At 42.4% G+C, this 21,027-nt stretch overlaps 1 protein-coding gene across 16 annotated transcripts in view; it reads left to right on the top strand.

The window, feature by feature from the left end:
* Window positions 1-21,027, top strand: part of SYNE3 (spectrin repeat containing nuclear envelope family member 3) — a 109,069-nt gene that overhangs the window by 46,132 nt on the left and 41,910 nt on the right. For 14 of the 16 annotated variants that reach the window (XR_013957071.1, XR_013957072.1, XR_013957073.1 and 11 more), the window contains exons 2-6: window positions 9,868-10,025; window positions 12,881-13,053; window positions 13,480-13,789; window positions 19,451-19,612; window positions 20,343-20,687. Coding sequence is in view for 10 of the 16 variants with exons in the window: in XM_080619742.1 (XP_080475868.1) it covers window positions 9,868-10,025; window positions 12,881-13,053; window positions 13,480-13,789; window positions 19,451-19,612; window positions 20,343-20,687 (1,148 nt within the window). In the remaining 6 variants the exon portion in view is untranslated. Of the gene's footprint in view, window positions 1-1,036; window positions 1,122-9,867; window positions 10,026-12,880; window positions 13,054-13,479; window positions 13,790-19,450; window positions 19,613-20,342; window positions 20,688-21,027 lie in introns of those variants that run through there. The other 2 variants (XM_080619737.1, XM_080619741.1) reach the window with 2 other exon arrangements.

Below are 21,027 nucleotides of genomic sequence, written 5' to 3'. Positions count from 1 at the left end.
ATCCTTGCTTGGAAGTGCCCCTCTCTCGCGCTGACTCCCTAGGGAATCACAGGGCCCATAGCTCAGAGTGTCCCACTGACTGCCTGAGGTTCAGTGCTGTCGATGGGACAGCACTCCCTTGCGGTGTGAGACATGCTTTTGAGTCCCAGCATGTTTGCAGACCCCATGCTGAGGCCACGTGCTTTAGCAGGTTAGAGGATCTTGTTCTGAGAATCTCTGGCTTCAAGGGGTAGGCAGAGGACATGGGTGGTGGAACCACCACAGCTTACACAGAGCAATGGACATGCAGCTGCAGTCTAACGGCCCTTTCGTTTAGCACTCTGTGCCGCTAAGTACACATGGACACCTTGCTTTCATTGCTGAACCCCTTCTGACATGTGGTCTGTAATCTCTTTGGGACAGAGGTATTATTCTTTTAACGGTAGGGCACTTATGCTCCCAACAGGGTGCTGTGAAAGCATATACTTTGTACCCATCTTAACGCTCTGGGATCCTGATTATGGAAATGGCCCTTGAGAGTTACCGTGTGACAAACTGCGCACAAAAGAGAAGAGCTGCTGCCAGCCAGCCGGGAAGATGGACATTTTCTTTGAAGGGTTGGGATGCCAAACCAAAATTGAGCAGTGCAGCTGAGGTGTTAAGAATCACAAGGAAGAGTTACTTGGGAATCCTCTACAGAGTAAAACTAATTTGCAGAATATATTTGGCAAATAGCTAGGAATAACCTCACATTTGAGAAGATGAGATTGTCCATATATTGACAGATATATTGTGTATGTGTCCATACACGATATATAGCCAGCAAAAGAGGAATAATTTATCAGATGTATATTTCATGTTGACTTGTTCACTGATCAGAGGCAGATACCATAGAGGTTTATTAATGAGTGTATCAGTGCTGTGGCTGGCACCCAGTACTGAGGGATTGTACAGTCTGTGGAGGACAAGTGGGAGATAAATACATACGTTTTAGCCTCCAGAGACAGTGAGACTAATGCTGTTGGCTTGCAATGCTGTTACATTGGCTGACTGATTGTAAAGCTGTTTGTTAAGAGCTGAGCAATCCTGAAACCTGGCCTACTTGAGCAGCTGGGAACAAGTTCACAGGACGTAGATTGCAGGTAAGTTCACAGGTACCTTTCAGGGGCAATTTCTGAAGCAGTTTCTCTGAATCGGAAGAATCTCTGTAGAAGTTGTAGGACAGAGGTTTTTAACTTGTGATTTTCCAGTAGCTAGGAAGGTCAAGCCTCTTGCCATTAAGTTCAAAGTCACTAAACAGTGATCTGCATCTGTGTAGAGACACTTGAAGGGATACATATTAGAAAAGGTTGAAAATCACTCTCTGCAGTGTTTATTAACGGAATGATTCTCGTTTTGGCCTTTCAAGTATTTCATTATTGTCTAGAAGCAAGAAACAAAGTCCCTTTGAATGTGAAGTGTTATCTATAAAGAGGGTAGAGTGAGACAGTGTTTTACTTATCTAACCGCGATTTGCTAATCATGGTAGACCAACCTGGACCAACTCCCAGAGTGACCTTGAAATGCAAAAATGTATGTGTGGAGAGAGTATGGAGTATATGGAGTGGGGAGCCATTTGTAATTAAGACTTCTCACCTATACTTTTTACTTCCAAATGACTTAACAATTGAAACAAACAAACAAAAATGCTGTGATCAGAGCTACTGATTGTCAATCGTGATACTAAAAGGGAAGATAGACCCAAGACCCAACTCTGCTTCACTTGCACATGATGATTCCATTCAAGTATACAACTATTATAAATTTTCAGTCACTTTTTTTAGGAAATTACTTTGGGGACCTGGGAATTCTATTTTTTCTGCAGCAGTCTTAGAAAGCAAAAAGATTACCCCATTTGCACTGGCTCTCACCAAAGTCTGGAATTATCTTTAAATAAATAGTTGGAAAAAAAATCAGGGTTTTTTTTTTTAGAGTCAGTCTGCACAGAACATGATGTTTGTTTTTGTTTTTTCGGGTTTTTGGTTTTTTGGTGGGTTTTTTTTGTTTGGTTTTGTTTGGGTTTTTTTTAATCAAATAGAAAATTGTCAGGTGTGATCATGTTGTGGTAGAATGTTTTACATTAGCCATAGGCTTCCTATGGATTGTTTTGCAAGGGAAAGAAAATTGGTTATATGTATGAGTGCTGTGTGTACTCATGATGTTGGCATTCCTTGGTTAAGGGGAATGCTTGTAACTAGGATATGCATGTGTTTATTCCAAAAAACTATTTATTTTCCAGCTCATTAGGACAAACAATTGCTGACTGTCATAAACATTCACTGCAAATAACACAGGAAAAGGCTGTGTTGGAAGATGGCCAAAGTGATAGGATTAATGTTTTGAGCCTCTAAAAGATTATGCTGGAAGTAATTACAGTTTTTATTTGAAAGCTTGAGGGCTTCTGCAGCTACTCAGGCAGTTTAACTCAGCTGTACATGGGTGTGGCTAAGCTGGAGGCTTTCAGTCCCTCTACTGGTAAGGCATCAGCTACGAATAATAATAACAGTCAATGCTTTGCCTTTCTGTGATCTGTGCCAACTACTGACCCTCCACTCCAGCCTGAAGTAGATGAGTCAGAGCTTTCAGCTCTGCTTCTTGGAGCTGTCTTCACGGTATCCAGGAAAGCTGAAAGGTCATTAAATTATCCCAGATACAATTCCCAGAACCAAAATTGCTCCCACACTCATGCATTTGTACCAAATTTGACACAGTCCAATAAGATTTTGTGGGGTTTTTTTGCTGTTTGGTTTTGTTTGGGTTTTTTTGCCCCACGTTCAGTCCAGAACCAAATGGAAAAGGTTATGAAAAGTTTGCAGTATTTCAGTAATTGGAAAACAGTCTCCCTAATGGTGAGTGATTTGAATTACCTGGAGCATTTTTGTACTGTTATTTTTGTAAGAACTGGATGCTGGAGACTAGTCAAGTAGTACATGATTATAGGAATCCAAGACATACTGGAACCATTTAAAAGCCTGTGTTCTATTTATGTAGGGTTTAAAAGAATGTGTAAAATGGGAGTGGTTGTGAGAAACATTTTGAGAAGTTTGTTGGTTTTGTTTGTTTTTAAAAAAAGTCACATGACTTGGCAGTGAGAAATCAGTATGTTAGGAAATGCTGCAAAACAATAAAATAATCTCAACAAAAAGACACCACATTTGCAAAGTAACTTTAAAAGCTCTCAGTACTGCATTAGAAATATTAAATAAGGAGGTCTCACAATCCCCTCATGAGAGTTATTAGATGCACTAGAAAGATTGCTGAAGTAGATTTACTTATGGCAGAAGCACTCAGAGGAATTTGGCCCTGTGAGTGCTGGGTGGATCACATAGAGGGTCACCTGTGCCTTTCACTGTGTCAGGGACTGCTGTGGAGACTTGGACATCTCCAGGTCCCTCAATGGCACTGTTTCTATGTGGTGATTGCAAGAACTATAATGCAGAGCAGTCAGCTAATTAATTGGTCCATTCTTTCAGCAAGATGGCTCCAAGACCACAGTTGATACAAGGCTGCCTCTGGGTCTCTTCTCTTCATCCCAGACCAACACAAATGGAGAACAGCTCATGAGCTGAGCAGATTTTCTAAGCAAACCCCAGCTTGCTGTTGCTTTCAATCTCGTTAATTCATGTTGGGGTATTCATCCTGTGGGCAAGCTAGGGGGACAGCATGTGTGCCCCAGCACCCTGCCAGCTGCCTCTTCTCAGGGAACAGTGGATGGATTACAGTCCTGACTTTTCTTGCTAACTGGCTTTGTGCCTCGATGAGGGAGGGGGAGAGGGCTGATACTGACTTGAGACAGGAGTGTGTTACCAGAGGAGTTCATCTTCCCCTTTTCCAAATGTATGGATGTCTTCTGCATAGTAACCAGTGTTTTGGGGGCCACAGAGGTTGATGCAGAGAAGGTAAGAAGACTAATGTTGTGGGAAAGGTTCAGCTAAAGGATTCTGGAGCTAATCTGTGTCTTACTTTTTCCTGTTGCTGAAACATGTTTTTTATAACCTCTGGACATGCTGCAGGAGCTGTCCTGGGTCAGATATATTCAGCACTCTAAAATATGCTTCTTTCTTACCTCTACTAAGTAGCAGTGTTACTGCATCTGGACAAAACAACTTGGGTTTACTCAGCATCTCATTATCTGTGCCAGAATTTCTTATGTATAGTTATTACCCTCATTTAGTAACATAAGTATAAAGATGCTAAATGCTTTCAGCAGTCTAAATATGTCTTCCATGGTATGAATTAATACACTGATCCAAGTAGCATTAAATTGGCAAGCTATTTTGAACAGCTACATGCGTTTGAAGATGACTATGACAAAAATAATTTTTACAAATTGCACTTGCAATTAAAGGGGGGCTTTCCCTGGCACTGTGGTCCTAGCAACTGAGCCTGCCCCCTGGGACAGCACCATGCTGTTGCACCACAGTACAGATGGCACTAAGGTCTGCTGCTGTTGCACACTGGTCTGTGAATGCTGGGTTTGCAGAGCTGAACAGGTCTGGTCCAGAAGCTGCTGTGTCTCCTTTGTGTTTCTTGTACTGATCAGAGCCCTGTATTTCATGTCCAGAGGTATTGCTCAATTATTTAGTCCTGATGATGCAGCAGAAATGGGGTAAATACTGTTGATTAATTAACACTTACCCAGTAACCATTCATCCCAGTTTTAGGAGCATTTGCAGACGAAGTACAGATATTGCCAAATTTCAGGTAGTCAGCAGCTGTTCTTCCTACCAAGCAGTGAATACATCGTAAACCAAGCTTTTTCCTCACAGATATAACCCATGCCTTTAATTCCTGGAAAGGGTGAGTGGGTTACAGAACAAAAGACTTGGGGACACTATAGCTGGTTGCTTCAGACAGCGTCTCACTGCCCAGTGTGGAGGAAAGAGAGAAGACAGGACACAGTTGGTCTCAAGAGACAGCCCAAATCTATGTCAGATATTGCAGGTCATAACAACTGTAAATCCGCCTGGGCTTTTGGTTCATGCTAAATGTAATCATTTTTATGGTGCTAGATGTAGGAATTACTGGATCTGAATCAGTCAGTGATGTTATACAGGCATTTGGAATAGCAAAATGTTTCTCTTCCTTTGCAAACTGGTGATCTTAACATTGAAATAACATTTTTCATGATTTCCTGAGTTGACTGCTTACATGGAACGCCTGTGTGTGGGATGGGGGTCTGTGTATATGTGGATTTTGGACAGAAAATCCTTGTGCTCAGAGGAGACCAGTATGCGGGCAGAGTTAGAGTGAGGTTTTCTTCATGTTAGATGACAGTAGGTTTTCCACTGCTTCTTAACCATGCTTGATTGCCCTCTAATTTTTGTAAGAAATAAGACTGGGATAACATACTGTTCTGTATTGGCTGTTCCATGACTGGAATCCTGAAGCCAATTTTAAATATGATATGGATGTTGCCATGAATAGAAAACTCTTCTAGGAAGTGAATGCCACTCCTCATCAAAATCTATCCAGCAAATGTACTGTCAGATTTTGTTTCTCAATGGCATAACTGGAATTGCCACATCTTACACTCATGCATTCAGAAACTATTTGCCTAGTATGTATGTAGGGAACAACAAAAGTTTTTGGGGACAGTCCCTCTACAGCTGCCAGATATAATGGGAATGTTAATGTGAAAACAAGTTGATCAGTCAGCTACAGAGAGATGTGTGTTCTTTTCTGAGGCGTTGGAGTATTATAGTTCAGGAACACCAGTTCTAGATCAGTCATAGTTGGGAGAAGGAGGCAGCTATTTAGCAATCCACTGGGAATAACATTACTCCTTTAGCTGGCTTCATCCTTAGAACTCTTGTGGTGTAAGTCAATGAATTTAGCTTTAATTATGATGTCATATTTTTTATAATTGAAAGAGGGAGTAGCTGTGCTATGACACCCCACCACCCTCACTAAATCCAGTACATCCTGTTCTTTAATCTTTTTAAGGTGAGGTCATGTTTTTAAAACTGCCCTCTAGCTCTGAATCGTAGAACCATAGAATGGTTAGGGTTGGAAAGGACCTTAAGATCATCTAGTTTCAAACCCCCTGCCATGGGCAGGGATGTCTCACACTAGACCATGTCACCCAAGGCTCTGTCCATACTGGCCTTGAACACAGCCAGAGATGGAGCATTCACTGCTTCTTTGGGCAACCTGTTCTAGTGCTTCATCACCCTCACAGTAAAGAATTTCTTCCTTATATCCAATCTAAACTTCCCCTGTTTCAGTTTTAACATATTCCCCATTGTCCTATCGCTATCATCCCTGATGAAGCATCCTTGTAGGCCCCCTTCAGATACTGGAAGGCTGCTATGAGGTCTCCACGCAGCCTTCTCTTCTCCAGGCCGAACAGCCCCAACTTTCTCAGCCTGTCTTCATACGGGAGGTGCTCCAGTCCCCTGATCATCCTCGTGGCCCTCCTCTGGACTTGTTCCAACACTTCCATGTCCTTTTTATGTTGAGGACACCAGAACTGCGCACAATACTCCAAGTGAGGTCTCACGAGAGCAGAGTAGAGGGGCAGGATCACCTCCTTCAACCTGCTGGTCACGTTCCTCTTGATGCAGCCCAGGATACAGTTGGCTTTCTGGGCTGTGAGCGCACACTGAAGCCGGCTCATGTTCATTTTCTCATCGACCAACACCCCCAAGTCCTTCTCTGCAGGGCTGCTCTGAATCTCTTCTTTGCCCAACCTGCAGCCGTGCCTGGGATTGCTTCGACCCAGGTGTAGAACCTTGCACTTGGCATGGTTCAACTTCATAAGGTTGGCATCAGCCCACCTCACAAGCGTGTCGAGGTCCCTCTGGATGGCATCCCTTCCCTCCGGCGTATCAACCGAACCACACAGCTTGGTGTTACTGGCAAACTTGCTGAGAGTACACTGAATCCCACTGTTCAGGTTGCCAACAAAGATGTTGAACAGAATCCGTCCCAGAACCAACCTCTGAGGGACACCACTCGTTACCTGTTTCCACTTGGACATTGAGCTGTTGACCGCAACGCTGCGTGCAGCCATCCATCTAGTTCTTTATCCACGAGGTAGTCCATCCATCAAATTTATGTCACTCCAATTTAGAGACAAGGATGTCATGTGGAACAGTGTTGAATGCTTTGCACAAGTCCAGGTAGATGATGTCAACTGCTCTGCCCCTGTCCATCAGTTTCGTAGCCCCATCGTAGAAGGCCACCAAATTGGTCAGGCAGGATTTCCCCTTAGTGAAGCCATGCTGGCTGTCACCAAGCACCTTGTTGTTTTTCATGTCCCTTAGCATGGTTTCCAGGAAAACCTGATCCATGATTCTGCCAGGCACAGAGGTGAGACTGACTGGTCTGGAATTCCCTGGGTCTTCCATTTTCCCCTTCTTGAAAATGGGTATTATATTTCCCTTTTTCCAGTCATCGGGAATTCTGGAACCTGACTGCCATGATTTTTCAAATACGATGGCCAGTGGCTTAGAAAATTCATCCACCAGCTCCTTCAGGACCCACGGATGGATTTCATCAGGTCCCATGTACTTGTGTACGTTCAGGTTCCTAAGTTGATCTTGAACCTGATCCTCTCCTGCAGTGGGCTTGAGGTCTTCATTCTCTCAATCCCTGCATTTATCTTCGAAGAGTTGAGTGGCGTGGTCAGAGCCTTTGCCAGTGAAGACTGAGGCAAAGAAGTCATTGAGAACCTCAGCCTTCTCCAAATCCAGGGTAGCCAGTTCTCCCATTTCCTTCCAGAGGGGGCCCACATTATCCCTAGTCTAGGTATGTCTTTTGTTGGTGACATACCCATAGAAGCCCTTCCTGTTATATTTGACATCCCTGGGCTGACTTAATTCTAACTGGGCCTTAGCTTTCCTGACCTGATCCTTAGCTTCCCAGACAAGGTCCCTGTATTCTTCTTAGGTCACCTGTACTCGATTCCACCTCCTATGAGCTTCTTTTGTTCTGAGTTTTCTCAGCAGTTCCTTATCCATCCATGGAGGACTCCTGGCCTTCTTGCCCCATTTCCTTCATGTTGGGACACAACACTTCTGAGCTTGGAACAGATGATCTTGAAATATCAGCCAGCATTCTTCGCCCCCTCTGCTTTCTGGAGCTTTATCCCATGGAACCTTACTGAGTAGGTTCCTGAAGAGGCCAAAGTCTGCTCTCTTGAAGTCCAGGGCAGTGAGCTTGCTGCATGCCCTTCTCACTGTCCTGGGGATCTTGAACTCCAGGATCTACGAGTTAAAGCTGACATCTCTCACCTGGGGAGGAATTTGCTCTTCCATGCAAATGCGCTTGTCTGTGCACAGAGGTCTGACCCCTCCTCTGCTCCAGTAATTTCTGTGGGTAGTGCAGTAGCTGCTCTGTAGGTGCAGTTCTCTTGATCTGTTCTGGGATCTGTTGAGCATAAAGCCTGCTGATGGCTAGGAAGCAACGATTTAGATTGTTTCTGTTGCCAGACATCAGTGTTGTGAACACTAATACCTTGTTTCCTCTGGTCTAATGTGGAAAATAATGCACTGGGAGCTACAGGGGAAGGACATTAATATTGCATGAATCCTTTTAACTTATGAACAGGAACATTGGCAGGATGGTGGGAAGTGGGCAGAAGAAGGATGGCTATCCCTTGTAAAGACTAAGCTGCCAAGAGTTAAAGTGGTTACAAAACACCAGTGGTCCAGATTTGCCAAGAGCTGTGCTCTGCCTATCGCACTGAGCTCTTTATTCCACATGAATAAGTTTCATGGAAACTGAGGGGGCTGCTGTGGAACTGAATTCCGCGCAACAAACTTTTGGTTTCAGTAATTAAGTCTCAGACTTTGTGCTGCAAAAAATGTTTTGGTCATGAATGAAAAAGAGAAAGAATACTTTGATTTACAAGAGACACTGACGGGTTGGCTGGTGGTATTTGTAGGATGTGATCCAAACCCACTTAATGTCAATGGCTATCTTTCTGTTAACTTCAGTGGAGTTGACCTACAGGGGGCTTTGTTATGGTTCATCCTTATTAGTTTAGTGTGGTAGTTCCCAAGGGTGTGCGTAGGATGGCTGTCCTCTATTGTACACTCACAAAGGAGGCCATTTGCGCAAGAGAGAGAAGGCGCAAGAGCAGAGCAACAGAGCATCAGACCCTCCTGCTGATTGGGAAGGGGCAACAAGAGAGGGAGGGGGAAATGAAAAGCTTGTATCTTGGTATAGAATGAAAGAGGTGGCAAAAGAAAAAGTCCATCAGTGCTGATATTCCCATGTGACAGTGAGTGGCTGGTTTTGGCAGTTGTTGGCCGGTTCTCGTTGTCTGTGTGTCCCAGACTCGCTGCATGTGCATTCAGATAACCTGTCTGTGGTCTCAGGAGAACCAGTTAACTGAGAGCCTAAGCATCTGATCCTGTTCTCACCAGCTTTAAGGGTTTATATACCTTTAAGTTAAGCATGTGCTGAAGTGCTTTGCTAGTCTGGTATTAGGTGCTCAGTACGTGCACTTGGAAGGGCATAGGGAGAGTTTACACTGACTAGACTCTGGGAAGAAACATTAAGTGTTTGTGATTGGTGCAGCCAATCTGGAATATACCACAAACACCAGATTAATCTCATTTGAAAGCTTTGAATTAAATCTGTTTACTGTAGTGGAGCCTCCCACAGTTCTCCACCTTCTTTTTGTTTCCTGGTATATTTTCATTTGGAAAAGCTGCAGTGTGTGTGTGTTCTCTGTGCTCGACTGAATTGCAATACTGCTAAGTTTTTTGGTATTATTGTTAAAAAGGAAACCCACAACATCATTAGGTTTTCTCCCCTGCTCCTTTACATTGCCTTGAATGCATTCCTGGTTAGGTCTTAACCAAAACCTACTTACTTTCCTGTTTCTTATCCTTTCAGCTTCTTCAAATGCAATGACTCAGCAGCTGCAGGATGAATTTGACAGCAGTGTGGAGAATGCAGAAGCGTGGATGAAGGCCATCCAAGAGAGACTGAGTATCAATGACAACACCAAGGGACCTCGATCTGCCCTAGAAGCCAGACTGAGAGAGACTGAGGTAAGGGAAGAGTTACCTAGTGTTTCAGAGGTGGCTGTTGCTGCTACTATTGTTACAGCAGTTATTGCTGTAAACTCTGTGTTAGCTGGAAAACTGTTAGCTGCCCCTGCTTGCTAGAATATTTGTCCTGTGTGGATGGGTTTACATCTGTATTATTCCTAATTTTTTCACCTGCAAAATGTTTACAGACATCATAGAAAAAAAGGATGGCAATTTGATATCATAGGCTTCCAAGCTTTTCAGATTGATTTGGAAAACTAGCAGCAGGTTTGGCAGGTTAAAATGTTTACACTGTCCTATGACCATGCTTAAATCTGAAACAGTTGCGTTGCTGCTTGCAGTTACCAGTGATTTGCAGAAGTCCAGCATATAGTCTGAGAGAATTAGGTCATGTTAGTGTTCCATCTCCTCCAGGACTCTGGCACTGATGGAGGAAGGTTGCAGTGGCCTGGTAATGGACAGTTCTAGAGTAATCCCCCTGTCTTTTTCCATAAACCCTGATGATTATAGGGTTTACAGGTCCCCTTAATAATCTGTCTAATGAAAAGGTAAATGTTTTCATTTTTTTTCTGATTTAACTTAGTCTCTTGTATAACTCTTCTCACAGAGATCCCGCTGCAGATTGTGCCTGCTTTCTTACTGTGATTTCACATTCATTAACTTCAGTTTCATTAGATGTTATCTTGGTCTTATAATCTCAGAGAATGAAACAATCTCATTTGTCCCATCTTTACCATTCATGAGGGAGTGGTGGTATGTCTATGAATAACATTGAAACTATTTTTATACTTGTATTACCTTTAATTCAAACTAGTATGTTCTTTACAGTAAATGGCCAAATCTTTCCCATCATTACCCTGAAGTCTTTGTTTAGGTGTGTCTTCTCATGTTTGGACTATCTCTTCTGAGGTTTAAAAACTCCAGAAAGATCAAAATTGCAGGCTTACATGTCTTCAGCCTTTTTCTTTAACTGTGGCTCATTGAACACTAGATCTTGCCTCATAATGTAGAGACTTGTAGGAGTGATGGATGATGGCTGGACTTGCATCTCAGTTATAAAAAATCTGAAGTATTTCCTCTTGGTCTATAGATTTATTTCTGCTCTTAAATGATTTTCAATCATTCCTTTTGTCTGGGAAACTGATATTTGCAGTCTCAAAAAATATGCAAGAAACATGGGAACTTGAGTAGGAGAGTGGTAGTTTGGCAAAAGGGGTGCATTCATGGCAGAGAGAACAAGATGTAATGTTTTGAGGTTTGTAGTGATTTAATAGGCCTGAACTGAAGCCTGTTGACTTTCGTGAGCTTTGGAGGAGGCCTATAATATGGAAAAAATCATGTTAGAAGATTTTTTTTCAATTCAGACTTTGGGAATTTATAATTCTAAAGAGTAACAAGTGTCTGTTCTGTCTTCCTTTCTGTGCCTTATCCACTTCCTGCTCGCTCATCCTGCCTCCTTTCTGGGCCTGGCTTCCCTGTCCAGCTCACATGTCCTTGTGATGTGCTTGCTGCTTCACCTATTGGCTGTTTGCAAATGTAGCGATCATTTTTCAGTTCCATTTTTCATCTGGTTTGCTTTTTGTCTTTTTTTTTTTTTTTTAATGCTTCCTTCCTGTGATTTATTTTCTGTTAGTTCATTAATGAAATGCCAGCCAAAGATAGCAGTCATTTAAAAAACAGATTTGAAAAGTGTACAGCCACTGCTTTCTCTCTGGCTGATATTTGCTTTAACCTGTTGGAAAAATATCAGGCTTGGAATACAGCTTTACTCCTAAATTTTTCCTGTCAGATGATAGCCATGGCATTTATTTTCTTTCTCTGCCCTACCCTTTGCCCTGCTTTCCTGGATTCTTTTAATTACACTTTTCATAGTAGATAGTTCATCCAGACACATGCAGATGTGCTGTGTACATGCCAGAAGAACAGCTTTTTCCTAGAATGTGAAACTGGAAATCAAAGGCCTGTGATTTGGTCTCAGCTTTGCAGCAACTGCCATGATCTTTTTGAACAAATCCCATTGGCCTAATCTTTCCAAAAGCTGCTGATTTTGAACTTCTCAGTGTTCTAATTATAGAAGTCTTTTCCTTCAAACTTGAAAGTTACAGCTTGCCAGGAGTTTGTGAAAGAACAGCAAAAAAAGGTAATCTGATGGTATTAGAAGTTTGGATAAAGTGACGCTGAAAGCTGACATTCAAATTGGGACCTGATTAATCTGTTGCATTGTACAGAACTTGTGTGAATTTTCCATCTCTGGGTAGAGGAGAAGAGTGCACTTAAAATGAGATGGATTAACTTTCAGTTCCTGACATTCCAATTGGTGTAAGGTACATGTTTTCACCAATTCATAACTTAGCAATTTAGAGTTAAAGCAAAATTTGGTAGCAGGCAGAAAATTCCACTACTTAATTTCTCTTGGCCTGTTTTCTGAGCCAACTTGTATTTGCAGTAGGAAGACTTTTTAATATGCTTCATGATTTTTATAGTAGACTTTAAAACTGAGATGATGCAGTGTACCCCTGTTCAGATTGCCTCTACACTCTGACAGGTGGGAGAGAACAACTGACATGGGGCAACATAGTGCTATAGCACTGTAACAGCAATGGAAATACAGCCACAAATATTTGATAGGCAATGACCCGGTTTTTGTGGTTAAATATTTTTCAATTGCTGCATGGTTTTAAGTTAAATTCAGTCCTTTATAAGGCTTAAGAATAAACAAATCTGAAGAAAAGTTCATACTTTCAGAAGTTTTGCAGTAGGGACTTCAGGATTCCTGGGTAAGCCCAAAGTTTAAGTTTTGTCAATTTATGCTTGCTTTCTTTTCATGCTTTCAGTCCTGTTTGTTTTTCTTATAGAAAATACGTGCACTGGAACCTGAAGGCAGCTTGAAAATTGACTTGATTCTTGTGAAGGCAGATGCTGCCCTTCGCAACATCAGTGAGGATAAGAAGCATGAGATACTATCTAAACTGAAAGACATTAAAGCCTTGTGGGAAGAGACAGCCATATACATTACTCACTGTCACAGGTAAGAGAAACGTACTTTCTGTTATGTTGAGGCAATTGTCTCATCCAGTGCTTTCATAAAGTGCTTCCTGCCTCTCTCTGATGCCTGAATTGTGGATAGCAATCACTGCTAATCCGAGTCCCACAAGCATATTGTGGGATGGTGTGGGAAGAGAGGGTCAGTGGGTCCTCAGTGCTCTCTGCTTTCACAGCCCAGTACACCTCGTGGCCTGGAATGATGAGTTTGGCCAAGCACAGAGGCCTTGTACAGCATATTTCCTCCCCAGAGTAGAGAGGCCCTGAGAAGTGAATATGGACCCTCTGAGGTCAGAGCAGCTCAAAATTGCTGAGAACCATGTCCTTTGCTCTGAAGGCCTTATGAGCTTGCCAATCTCTACTGCTCCCGTCATAATTTCATCTAACTCATCTCTGTTGCTGTTCCCAACAGCCGTATTGAGTGGGTGTGGCTGCACTGGAATGAATACCTGAAAGCCCAAGATGAGTTTTACACATGGATTCACAACATGAGTGTGACCTTGGAGCCTGACATTGAGTTGCAGCTTGGCTTAAAGGAGAAGCAGTGGCAGCTGAGCCACGCTCAGGTTCTGCTGAATGATGTCTTAAATCAGTCAGTCCTGCTGGAAAGACTGCTAGAGGAAGCTGCTTCCTTGTTCAGCAGGATAGGTGACTCCAGCGTTGATGAGGATGTTCAGAAGAAAATGAAGGTGGAATATGAAAAAATCAGGGAGCAAGCTGAGGTACACCTATAAAGAGTGGGAGGTGTTCAGTATTCACCAATATACAGTATTTTTTGCTGTCTGCTTCTTGAGTGATGTGGCTAACCTGGTAGGACTGCAAAAAGAAACAGAGCTGAGCACTCCTGTTCTTTCATTCAGTGGACTGTTCACAAAAGTCATCATGTCCCAAGATAAGCTTTTAATTGTGATGCTGTTACACTGTGCTTTATAGTAATATTGTTGTAAAGTAATGGCAAGCTTCTTGCTGTGATCTAGTGAATATCGGTTTAGGTAATCTCTGTATAAATTTTGAATTGTTCCTCATCTTTCAACACGTTAGTGAATTTTTATATAACCAGATGAAAAGTACCCATTCCCAGAGCCAGGGAATATTACGTGCACACACCCTTGTTGGAGGAAGTAGCATTAGTCCGGATCCCAAGTTGCCCTCCCTGTCTGCCGAACTGGGAAACACCGAGCTGATAATCGGCTGTGGCCCAACACTGAGCTCAACTAGCCAGTTCCAGTAATCTGAAAGATTTTCACGGCACACAGATACTAATTCTTGCCTGATTCTAACCTTCCAGCTTGAACAGTTGTTAGATACCCTGATGTCAGACATCCTGGTTCATATTTCAGTGCCAGTGATTTCCTTTAACCCTATTGCTGGGTAAAGATTCCAGATAAGGCTCATACTTTTCACTTCTAAAACTTGGGTAAAGACAGGATTGGACCACGTGGCATGGCTGAGGGGCAGACACCTGCAGGTGGGAAGAATTCAGTTTCTTTCTAGCCTATATCAATAGAAATCTTCAAAAGGATATCTGAAATACATAGACAGACACATCTATCCCAAGCATTTGGAGATCAAAATCTAGTCTTTGTCTCACAGTGGCTTCCAATAATTCCATAGGTTGGAACTACCTGGTGCAAATACAGGTAATTTTCATTACACTGGTTCTGCTATCTGCCTCTGTCATAATGTTGCTTTTTCCTTGTTCCCACACCTACACCCCAGTCCAGAACTGAAGCCTGACAGTGATGTATGCTTTCCCCCCCTGGGTTCTGTTGTACAAAGTTAGCTTCAGATAACACTGGAAGAACACCACATTGGGATGCTGGAGCCATTGCTTTGCTTGCTCTATACATACTTTTTAAGTAAAACAGCCTGAACCCCAAAACAATGAAAATCCTCCTGAGCTGGCACCTTCTGTGAGCACGAAATTGAGGTATTTTTTAGCCATAAAGATAAAACTCTTAATAAGTCTCTCCAAAAACCAGAGTATATTTGGAAATGCTGTAACTGCACAGAAAGGCTGTAAAACCACTAACAGACCTGAGCCCCAATGCTGATTTAGTTTTAAAGGCAGATAGGTCTCTTGATTACAAGGCAACTGGATTTAACAAATAAGAAAGTTCCTGGAAATGCAGGTGTTGTTTATCTAGATTGCCATTTAAAATTCTCATTTACTCCCTTCTAATCAGGATTTGTCTTTGGTTTTGAAGCAGGAGACAGTCATTAGCTAGTTTAATAAGGCAGCTCTTTCAAACAAGTCATTTGAATACTCAAAGCCAGAATGTGACCTCTTTGAGACTGGTTTTACATAGTGTAATTTCTCTAACTTACTTGGATACATGCTGGTGTAAGTAAGATCAGGAAGTGGCTCATAGTACTTAGACAAAATATGTCTTTATGTCTCCTGCTAACTGAGACGCTAGGAAAAGCTTTTCTTTGGCATTGGTTACAAATACCACATTTCATAGAAGAACTGAGTGAGAGAATCCAGCTAAGAAATCCCTCTTTCAGGAGGTATGGAACAAAGAGAGTTGGGAAGCCTTGGATCTTGCAGCTGAAGTAAATGTAGAGTTCATTAGCTAATGCCAAGGTTATGGGCACCTTGGGAATCATGTTGGAAAGCATAACACTTGTTAGAGAAACCCTGCTATCTCTTCCAACAGGAGGGAGGAATGAATGGAAGAGACAAAGGAGTTGTAAGGGGACTGTTTGGGCCCCCCACATGATGAGAGGCCAGGCTAAATGTGACTCACAGATGCCAGCTAAATGCCTGAGCTGCCTCCCAGAGGAGGCTCACAGGTGTTTGTAGATTGCACTTGTGTTTGAAGAGCAGTTTTAGATCCCGTGCAGTTGTCTAGTTCTATCAGAAGGCAGGCTTTTGGACAGTGTTTCTTAAATGGTTTGCCTGTGACATCGCTTCTCTGGTATGAGCAAATGGTGGAGGCTGGTTTTTTTTTCTTAGTGCTAACATGTGTCCTTATCGTTCCCAAATTTTAAAAGCACATAATTTGCTTTTAATTACATTGACAGGAATATTAGATGTGGCAGCCATTTCCTGTGTGCTTTCCCTTGCCTAGTAAAATAACGGTATGCAGAGGTAGATGGTTGTGGGGTTTAGCATAAATAATGACTGAAGATGGTAAGAAAAGTTATGATATACTGTATGTTCATATTTAGTCAAATATATCAAATATGTCTGAGCACAACAAATGAATTTCGGTCTGTGTTGTTCTTAACTGAGACCTGGATATTTATAATGCCAACCCTCATGTACCCTAGAGCTAAGACTAAAAGCACCAGGAAGGACTACAGGAGCTTTCTGAGTACTGGAGTACTCTGCTTTCATAGAATCATAGAATAGTTAGTGTTGGAAAGGACCTTAAGGTCATCTAGTTCCAACCCCCCTGCCATGGGCAGGGACACCTCACACTAAACCATGCCACCCAAGGCATCATCCAGCCTGGCCTTGAACACCTCCAAGGATGGAGCATTCACAACTTCCCTGGGCAACCCATTCCAGTGCCTAATCACCCTCTCAGTAAAGAATTTCTTCCTTATATCCAATCTAAACTTCCCCTCTTGAAGTTTTAACCCATTACCCCTTGTCCTGTCACTACAGTCCCTAATGAATAGTCCCTCTCCAGCATCCTTGTAGGCCCTCTTCAGATACTGGAAGGCTGCTCTGAGGTCTCCGCACAGCCTTCTCTTCTCCAAGCTGACCAGCCCCAACTTTCTCAGCCTATCTTCACACGGGAGGTGCTCCAGTCCCCTGATCATCCTCATGGCCCTCCTCTGGACTTGTCCCAGAGTACAGGAGATTTCTGAGAGGACAGAAGTGCTCTGCTTTAGATGCCACAGATGAATTTGGAGCAGAAACTTCCTTTACATTCTCTAGGTTGCCTTCCAAAGGAGGCTTGTTTGGCTTTAAACGAGATGTTAGGGGAGAGAGTTTCCTCTGCCTCTGTCCACCCTCCTTGAGTACCCAGGGCTGGACATATCCTGCCCAGACACATCTCTTCCTCTGCAGCTCATGGCAAAACCCATGATTTTCCTGTTTCCAGGTTTTTCACCATGATTTTCCTCTTTCCAGGGCCATGTGCTTGCTTAATGTCTCTTCACGTTAACTAAGTGCATGTGGAGATTGAGTTTAACACTCTCCTGCTCCCTGATCAGCTAATCTAACAGAAGTGATATTGTATTTTCCATTGATATTGTATTTTCCATCATTAGAAAGTTTCCCTGCCTAACCTCTTGGGGGAGCGGGTGGGACCCAGCCAGCTCTTTGTAAGCTTGTTTTTTTGACAGCTAGCACAGTCTGTCTAGATCCATGGCATCTCTTCCTTGACCTCACAGACCAGCAGGAGTGTCCAAATTGTGCGGTCCTTTGTTTTGGCTGAATAGCCTGGGAAGGGATGAGTCATTTCAACTTCCTTGTTAACCCTTTATTTATTAATGTAAGACTTTTGAGTTTAATAATAGCTCCACTTTGTTATCCTGACCTTCTCCCTTTGGAGCTTCTGTCAGTGCAACAAATCAACCTGATTCCTTGGAATGCATAAGCTTGGACTGACTTGTTTCACTTCTCTGGCCCATTTACACTGCTATAAAATTGCATTCTTCTCTGTTTGGCCCATTTACACTGCTATAAAATTGACCTCCCTAACATGAGGTCAAGGTGCAAATTGTTTAACCTGTATGCACTTCTGCAGATTTGAGAATCAAGGCAAGGGGATGTAACAAACAGGTGAGGTGTTTTGCTATATGCATCTTGGCCACAGAAGTCTGCAGTCATAATTCTGCTTTTTGGTCTCATATAAATCCATGTTTGCATAGATGGCGCTATTAAAGGTTCTAATAAGCGGGCAGTATTTCATCCTCCATGGGAATCAGTTGTCCCTTAGCTGTCCCTCTTTTGTACCAAGGCAAGTCAGCTAACTTTAAGGGAGTCACTCTGGATTTGTACCAGTCAGCAGAGATTGCAGTGGCAGTGTGGAAAACAGGCTGGTGTTATGCCCACCCATTTGTGGCTTTGTACTGCACCACAGGCGTAACCTGTCACAAAGGGGAAGGGCAAAGTCCCACAGGGACTGCCATGCCACAGCACATGGGAGATCCCATGGTGACTGATGTTCATGCTGCCCTTCTGCTGGCCTGGATGAAGAGATATTGACAGAATGGCAATGGCCCACTGCCACCTAAGGCAGGTTGACAGATGTGACGACGTACCCAGAGACAAGGGAAATGCAGAGTGGATTTGAAATTCTGTCCACCATTGCAGCTATCACCCTGCTCTCTGTGGAGAGCAGCTAGAGTGAAGCTCAGAGGCATGGGATGTGTCCCATATTATGCAAAATAAAACTCAGCCTGTTGTGTGTGACAGCAAAGCCTTTCAGGAGTGCTGCAAGCCCTAGATGGGTTGCACAAGGAACAATTTTTTACTAATGTAACCATAGTGTACCTCAGTTGCTCTCCATGCCAAATGATGAAGGGCAAGAAAAAATTCTGATTTCATAGGAAGTAATATTTGGGTTAGATATTATACTAGTGAAACAACAGAGCAGGATTAACTGTGATTTGTGTAAAATTTTCTTCAGCAAGACCTAAGCTTCAGCTGACAAACAGGGATAGCCTAGGTAAATGTGTCTTTTGTCTTGTTGCAAGGATGCCAGACTGGATCAGCAGGGAGCAACTCAGCCCCTGTAAGTTCAGGAATTGTTGGTTAAAGGTTGTACACTCAGTAACTCAGAAAATGAAACCTGCTTCTCATAGGCTTAAATTTGCTTCCAGGGTCTGTGATATCATCACAGGATAGTTTGTAATCTGCTAATTGAATAAGTATGAAAGTTCCCAATCTATGTAAAAGTCACTTTCTGTAGAGCCTGCTTAAATAATGAACACTTTAAAACAATGTGTACACATGCCTGTAGTACAGTCTCTCTTATTTTCATTTTGAGAGATGGACCAAGTAAGTGTGTTGTGTGCTAATCTTTATTTTTAACCAGCATGGGGAACAACGTGCTTGGTAAAAGTAAAAAAGTAAGTGAAAAACCAGGTAAAAACCAGAAACTGACTTCTCTCTCTTTTCTTTTTCTAGTGAGATACTAGGAAATTTTGGAAAGGAGAGGCTAGAAATTCACCTGAGAGGACCTTGCAATTTGTCTTATTGGAGACTAGCCATTGAAAGCCTACAGCATGACCCAAATGGGGAGAACCTTTTACATACTTTTGTGTTCTGTTTCTTGAGATGAATTCTGAATTATTCTGGAGATCAAGTGCTGTCAGGACTTATGGAAAGGGACTCTTGTTTATAAATTCTGTGTTACAATGTAAAGGAAGAAGAGCCAGATAAGCACTGTCCTTACAGCTTGTGATGTGTCTTGTTACAGAACAGAGTGAACCTGCTTAAAAAGATAACCAAGGAACATGAGCAGTACAGCGCTAACGTCAACCGGTTTCAATTGTGGCTGAATGGTGTGACGGAAAGATTAAACTCCTGCACTGGAGAAGCTACCAAGTATTCAGCAGAGGACAAGTTAAAGGCACTGAAGGTCCTTAAAAGTATAGTTGTAACAAGGAGCTAGGATTGTGTGTTCTTTCTTTATGCCCTTATATGTTTCTCAAACCACACAAGGATGTACTTGAGAAAAGAATTATACAAATGAAATAATGTGTGATTTTAACATGGGCTGGGAGAAGAGTTGTATCAGGTCCTAAAACTGTTAGTACATGTGGTTCTTCCAACTGTGAAGTCACAGGCTAGTCTGTTTTGTTCTTGATAAAGCCTTGGTTATGGGATTCTTTGAGAATCTTGCTCTTTAAACTTGTTTAAATGAGTGATATTTGGTAATCATGATCCAAATAAAGCCTGAAGGCTCACGTGTTTTTGAGAATTCAGAGCTGGTGATATACCAGTTTTGAGAACAGTATCCAATATTTTGGTGCCACTGCCTATACTCTTTAGCTTTAAATCTCTCAGAGATCTGACTGTAAGAACTCCTTAGTGCCTGTAGCTCCCGTTGTCTTTGTCAGGGACCTCAGATGACAAGCATTTATGAAAATCAAGACAATATCTTCAGAATCGTGGCAGTTAGTAGTACTTAGAAGGCAAGCAAATTACCAACCCTGGCTTCTGGTCACTTGAAAAGAGACATACTTTGTAATAAGAAAGGAAGAACAAAATATGTACAACCAGGAGAGGTGTTGTTTTTTTTCTCTATTGCTTTCAGTGTTTCCCCCAATTTCCCATCCCTGCAGCTAATCTTTAACTTCTTTCTGCAGGAAATTGCCAAAAACATTAGGAGTGGTGGAAAAAAATTGGACCAACTTGAAAATGAGTGTGCAGATGTGATTGAGAATACCTCCCCACTTGGAGCTGAGAGAATGAAGGATGAACTTGAAATGCTAAGAACAGCATTGGAAAAGTTGAAATTGCTGCATAGTGAGGAGGAGGAGAGATTGCTCAAGATCCAGGAGTCAGAAAGTGCCTATGAATCCCAAGCCAGACAATTAGAAGCAGACATCAAGGTGTTGAGAAAATATCTACAGAAATTAGAAAATCACCTAGAGCCTGGGGAAGGGGAAAAGACTGAAGATGAGTTTGTAATGCTGTGGAGAAAATGCAATGTAAGTTGTTATCCTTTGTATGCCTAAAACAAGCAAGATAAAGGTCTGCCATAGATTGAGCATGTGTAGTCACATCCAACAACAGGTGCCTGTCCCATTGATTAAAGGTGGTAAGGAAAGAGTATGATTGTGTATGAAACAGACCAAGAAAATGTGAATAGCGACAGTGGAATCAACTATTTTAGCCTTTATCTCACTCAGCACAGAGGGAGCAGGGTTGGAGCATGTGTTGGAGTTTGTCTTGGGTTTGAATGGACCACATGCAAAAAGAACACAATACAGAGCAAACAATATAATTTGCCCTACTTAAAAAAGGAACAAGAAAATAATGTCTGACCGT

The sequence above is a fragment of the Psittacula echo genome, assembly GCF_963264785.1.
Source record: "Psittacula echo genome assembly, chromosome: 5".
NCBI classification, from domain to species: Eukaryota; Metazoa; Chordata; class Aves; order Psittaciformes; family Psittacidae; genus Psittacula; species Psittacula echo.
Note: the sequence above shows the minus strand (reverse complement) of the source record. Positions and strands in the feature narration are given on the sequence as shown.